Genomic DNA, 5,179 nt, shown 5'->3' on the forward strand with positions numbered 1-5,179 from the left:
GGAAACTATGGCAACGTACTCCATGGAAAAGAGTAGCCGGGGATAAACTACATGCATAGGTGCGCACACACAGAGCAGCGGGCTAAGAACAGTATTTTTTACACATGATACCTGCAGTCTCTCAATGGGCTGATGAGGAAAGCTCTCAAAAGAGCTAAAAGTCTTCCAAGCAATGGACGGTATACACGTGGTACACAAAGTCTCAAAATGAGCTGAAGAGAAAAGCCTCTAGATGAATACAGGAACATGCACAAACTCATCCTCTAAAAGACGCGACACATAGTGTAGTTTCAACCTCATGATAATCACTTATAAGGTTTGAATCCATAAACTCCATCACACATAGCAGGGACTAGCTACTACTGATGTCATCACCACCCAACAATGGGTGTGGATCCTTTGCAAAAGGCAAGAAGCTCTGCATTAACTGCACCTTCACAAGGCATGAATGGTCTTGAACAGAGAGACATCAACAGCCCTCAAATTATCAGTTACTGTTAGGGAATGTGGTCATCCTGAACAGGATTGTTGCAGGTTTCCTTTTTAAAAGTGTTAATTTACATGACTTGAGACATTTTCTCTCTCATCTCCAAGACACAATCAACTGGATGTAACTGTGTCAAAATTATAGCACGTGATAAGACAGAAGGAATCAGAGAATACCAGTAACACAACTTCGTAGAGCTGGTCACACAAGCGCAAAAATTGCTACAGAACTAGACACAAATATTCAAATCAATTAAACTTCAGTGGCCTAAAGGAGTAATATAATGTAAGCCAATAAAAAATGCTCTAAAGGAACATTCAAACAATCTATAAAAATCGAAATGCATGTGGGAGAAAACAAGCATACCTTTAAAGCGATGATTATTCTTGCACAAAAATGAAGAGAGGCACTCAAAATAAAGTGAAAAGCTAAACAGCCCCTCAGAATCAACATATTGATAGTCGACAAATTGGTCTTATCTTTGCTACAGAAACTACCAAAGCATTTGACATGCCAATCTACAGACACAGCTATGACCCACTGAAAAGACATAACCAAAATGAGTTGGTAACAATCTCACAAATTCGATGGTCCTTTTAGACCAGAGACAAAATTTGGAATTTCGCCTTTATGCTCAAGATTTAGTGGCTCGTGCCCTTCAAATCAGCCCCTTAAATTTGTGAAGTGTGCTCAAGCCTGTGATTGATTTACACAATCTGCAAATCCTCAAACCAAAATAGTGCCATCTGGATTAGCATGACAAATGGCATGCTTAAGTAGAAGAAAGGGTTCAATGGAAACCCGGATAAAATATTTTTCAAACGGCTAGAATTAGAACTGAAAATCTACACTCACCAACGCACAAATGTATTTCAAAAAGATACCCCAAAACAACAACAAAACTTGGCTCACCACATTGTTGAGAGTTCTTATCCCTTGCCATAGGTATCACATTAGATTCTTTCGTCTGTGATACCTCACAAGTAGAAAATTGATCCTTCCTGGTAAAGCTAGGACTAGCTTTTTCCTGCAATCACATTCATACCTATTAACCCAACTCCCTCCAACATCTCAACCATCCACAAAAAAGCAGGTTCCATCTACTTCATCAGGTTGCAGACACAAGTCCAAGAAATTCCCTGCTTAATAAATGTACACAAAAGGATTGTCTGACAAAAAATTCATGCGTCATAGCAGCTCTGAATACATGCACCCTTCAAACTATAGTACTAGGAAACCTTATCATTGTACTACTATGAGCTCTTTACAAAAAAGCTTGAAAATGTGTGATTATATATTCCTTCTAGTTTCTAGGACTAGAATATGTCCAATCTCACAAATTGAAAACTTTCTGAAAAATGAAGGTAAGTCACGTGCACACAAGCACACACACACACACACACAAAAGAAGAAGAACCAGATGAAGAGCAAGGAAAGAGCAACACACCCCCACACACACACACCACATGGGGGCCCTTCAGCCATCTCTAGCTCACTCTATCAAATACTGGTTGATTAAGCTTGTGGATAGCTTTCCCTTGAATACTTTGGCTTATTGATTGATTTGCAAGAGCTATGATTGGATTACTTGCATATTTGCTGGCAGCAAGAATCTGAATTCTTTCTCTAATTATTCGCTCATTATCTTCTTAGGACCACTGTCACTTGCAGGCAGTTGCATAACAAAGCCTTCTCCCTCCTCCAGGCTTGGACTCCCATGTTTCAACTTTCACTACACGTGACCTTGCCAAATCTGATCGTAGTATAAGACAGAACAAAAGAAACAAAAGGAAAAGAGTGAAAAAGGACTGACAGAAAGAGGCACAAATTAAATTTGAAATAGAAACGAAAACTACAAGAAAGCAAAGCATTATTCTGACGAGTGCCCATGCATAAGCTGCCATCTAAGTCTCAAAAGATTATGTCTGAAATATGGAAGGAATGCTCGTGCCCATGCATAAGGTGCCATCCAAGTCTCAAAAATATTTTGCCCAAAATATGAAGGAAATGCTTGCTATCCTGCAGCAAATTGTTCCCACAGATCACACTACTCTAAAGTCTCCCACAGAAGTAGAACAGAGACACGGAGTAATACTCAGCCAAAAGAACGTACGCTTGAGGGATGTGGATTGCTCATCATTAAAAACTGACCCAAGGTGCAGTCCGCATTAAAAACTGAGTAGGGGCTGAAGATGCTCCTCCTCCTCAAGGACCCTTATATAGAGGAGGGCCAAGTCCCTCCCTCCACACCCCCTCCGCGGGCCCCTGCCCCCCTCTGCTGTGAAGCCGTGGGCAATTCAAGCCATCAATCCTCTGAAAATTTATGACAAGTTCATCTATTATCTATTATGTATTTGAATGGACGAAAGCATATACCAGGCCAACAAGTGGTAGACAGGTGGCACACTTCCTCTCAAACTCAAGTTGACACCCAGCAAAGTAGTAAATGTGGCCATGTAGGCCTCCAAATTTGGATGCTGAGAGGTTTGGTTCATCCTCCTCACTCTCCTTTTCCAACTAAGGGGGCTTGAAGCTCATTAGCCATCCAACACTTATGTCGTCATCAGTACCCAAGCATAAGCAACTATATTGGGTTTCTAAAGACCTGCGGAGTCTCTTGGGCAAACCCAATGCTTACTAAAATACATCAAATAAACAAAAGAGAGAGAAAACAAGAAAGGAAGAAGAAAGGAAGAAGGTGACTAAACAAAAATAAACAAGCAAGTCAAGAAACCAAATCTTCCAAAAAACAAGAGTAAAATCTCAATCCCTCTCTCTCTCTCTCTTATTTAAAACATAAAAAGCTAAAAGGACCATTTACACTTATGTATCGCTTCCTACAAAGAGGCAAAGAACTAAGAGATAGATGCATGGTGTCTTCTCAAAGGGATACTAGGACGGTGTTGAGGTGCTGAACTACAGGTGTAGACACTGTCACTGCTACTGCACGTGCCTCGTGGTCTGTATGGCTAGCCTCACAAAGTGGAGGACACAATAATGGTAAGGCATCATCAACCTCTCTATTGAATGATATTGCAACTGTCGACTCCCTAAAGAACTGCAGAAGGGGAACCATGGGGGCTACTGCATGACTATCCTCACTGACTACTTTTGTCAACCCCCACTGTCTTAGCAAGCTGAGGGGAGATGGCATCTTCTGAACTCCCCATATCGAACAGGACAATAAACTGATGCCCGTTAGCTGTGCCGTACGCTCGAATGAGCGTCTGAGAAATCACCCTCCTCCTTACCTTGAAAGACCATCGTGGGAACAGCGTTCAAAGCAGATAAGACGGCATTCATAGCTGAGGATGGAGGCGGGACTGGAAGAGCCAATACATGGCAACAGACGAAGTAGGTGCTTTCACAGCCTTTTCGGCAAGCCACTTTGGACAATCCTTCTTGCCATGCCCAGCAATGTGGTAGCAATGAAAACAACGATGTTCTTCGTGGTACCGCTCCTGCTCGTCAGGCTGTAGATAGCCTCCCGCAATACCCGCTTTAGCCTTCTCAACCGGTGTCATCTTTGGCTTGGACTCCTTTTGACCAAAAGCCTAGCCGTCTTTCTTTTGGAACTGGTTGTCCTTCTTCTAATCCTTACCCGCTGTGTTGTTTGACTGCTGCAAGGCTTTGAAATCTTATCTCCTAATTCTGTGCGAGTCAACGACCGCTCGTAATCCGACAGGTCCAAGTTCCGAACGGTAAAACGTATGTCCGTGTCCAACCTCGAATGAATTGCTTCATCTTGGCGCTCTCCGGCACGCCCAACTGTTGCACTAGCGTGATGACCTTGTTACTGTATGTCAACACAGAAAAACCATTATGGGAGAGACGAGAGAACTCATCCTCCAGATTAAGCATATATTGGGGTGGGAGAAAACAGGCTTTGAGGTTGGTCACAAACGTTGCCCAAAGAAAATTCGTCTTAAACATTTTTGGGTCGTTATGCTTACTAGCACAATGCTGCCACCAAGTCACCGCCTCACCTGTAAGATGAGGGGTTGCAAGGTGGACTTTATCTTGCTCATCTTGAATCCGCACAAATGGAAAATGAGCTACAAACTGATGAATAAATTGCAAAATTGCTGAATGGTCACACTTACCATCATACTTAACAAAATTTGGAGTGGACCAAGTGAGTGGTGTTACCTTTGTCGATGGCGAAGCTGTGGCGGTGACGGCTACTGCGCTCAAACTTGCCTGCATAGCGGCTAACATCTGTTTGTGTAAAAGAAGCATCGCCTCTCGATCTAGCTTTTGTTGCCTCTTTGCTTGGGCGAGCTCTGCGCGTCGCAGTGCCTCCTCATTTTTTGTGTTCCTCACGCATCAACAAGAGCAGTTTTTCAAAATCTGTGGTTCCTCTTTCTTCCAGCGGCTTTTCTGCTTCTTTTTCCTCAAGACGTTGTTTTGTCTAGTCCAACTGTCTTCTGCTTTCTTCCAACTGGGATGAATGTTCTTCGAGCTGCTGTAGGAGGACCCGATTCTGCTCTAGAAGGTTCGCCATCACTTCGCGGAAGCGTATCTTGTTGGTAGTCTTTCTCCTCTTCAAAGTCTTCGAGGTTAAAATCGTTTCCAGACCCTTCCATGGCGCTTGATTGTGTGTCCTTTCCGGATCTCAACACAACCATACACTCGCGGTAGTCAAGCTGGATACAGACCGAAGCTCTGATACCAATGTAACATGCAACAGTA

At 42.9% G+C, this 5,179-nt stretch overlaps 1 protein-coding gene across 3 annotated transcripts in view; it reads right to left on the reverse strand.

Annotated features, from left to right (window-relative positions):
* Positions 1-309: 309 nt before the first annotated feature.
* LOC147887820 (inactive poly [ADP-ribose] polymerase RCD1-like) overlaps positions 310-5,179 on the reverse strand; it is a 17,782-nt gene continuing 12,912 nt past the window's right edge. For 2 of the 3 annotated variants that reach the window (XM_087393139.1, XM_087393140.1), the window contains exons 7-8: positions 1,400-1,514; positions 315-1,203 (exon numbers count right to left, since the gene is read on the reverse strand). In XM_087393139.1, coding sequence (XP_087249265.1) covers positions 1,178-1,203; positions 1,400-1,514 — 141 coding nt within the window. In that variant the 3' untranslated portion in view covers positions 315-1,177. Of the gene's footprint in view, positions 1,234-1,399; positions 1,515-5,179 lie in introns of all 3 variants that reach the window. The other variant, XM_087393141.1, reaches the window with a different exon arrangement.

The sequence above is a fragment of the Dipteris shenzhenensis genome, chromosome 22 (assembly GCF_047967505.1).
Source record: "Dipteris shenzhenensis isolate YYH24624 ecotype China chromosome 22, Dip_SZ_1.0, whole genome shotgun sequence".
NCBI classification, from domain to species: Eukaryota; Viridiplantae; Streptophyta; class Polypodiopsida; order Gleicheniales; family Dipteridaceae; genus Dipteris; species Dipteris shenzhenensis.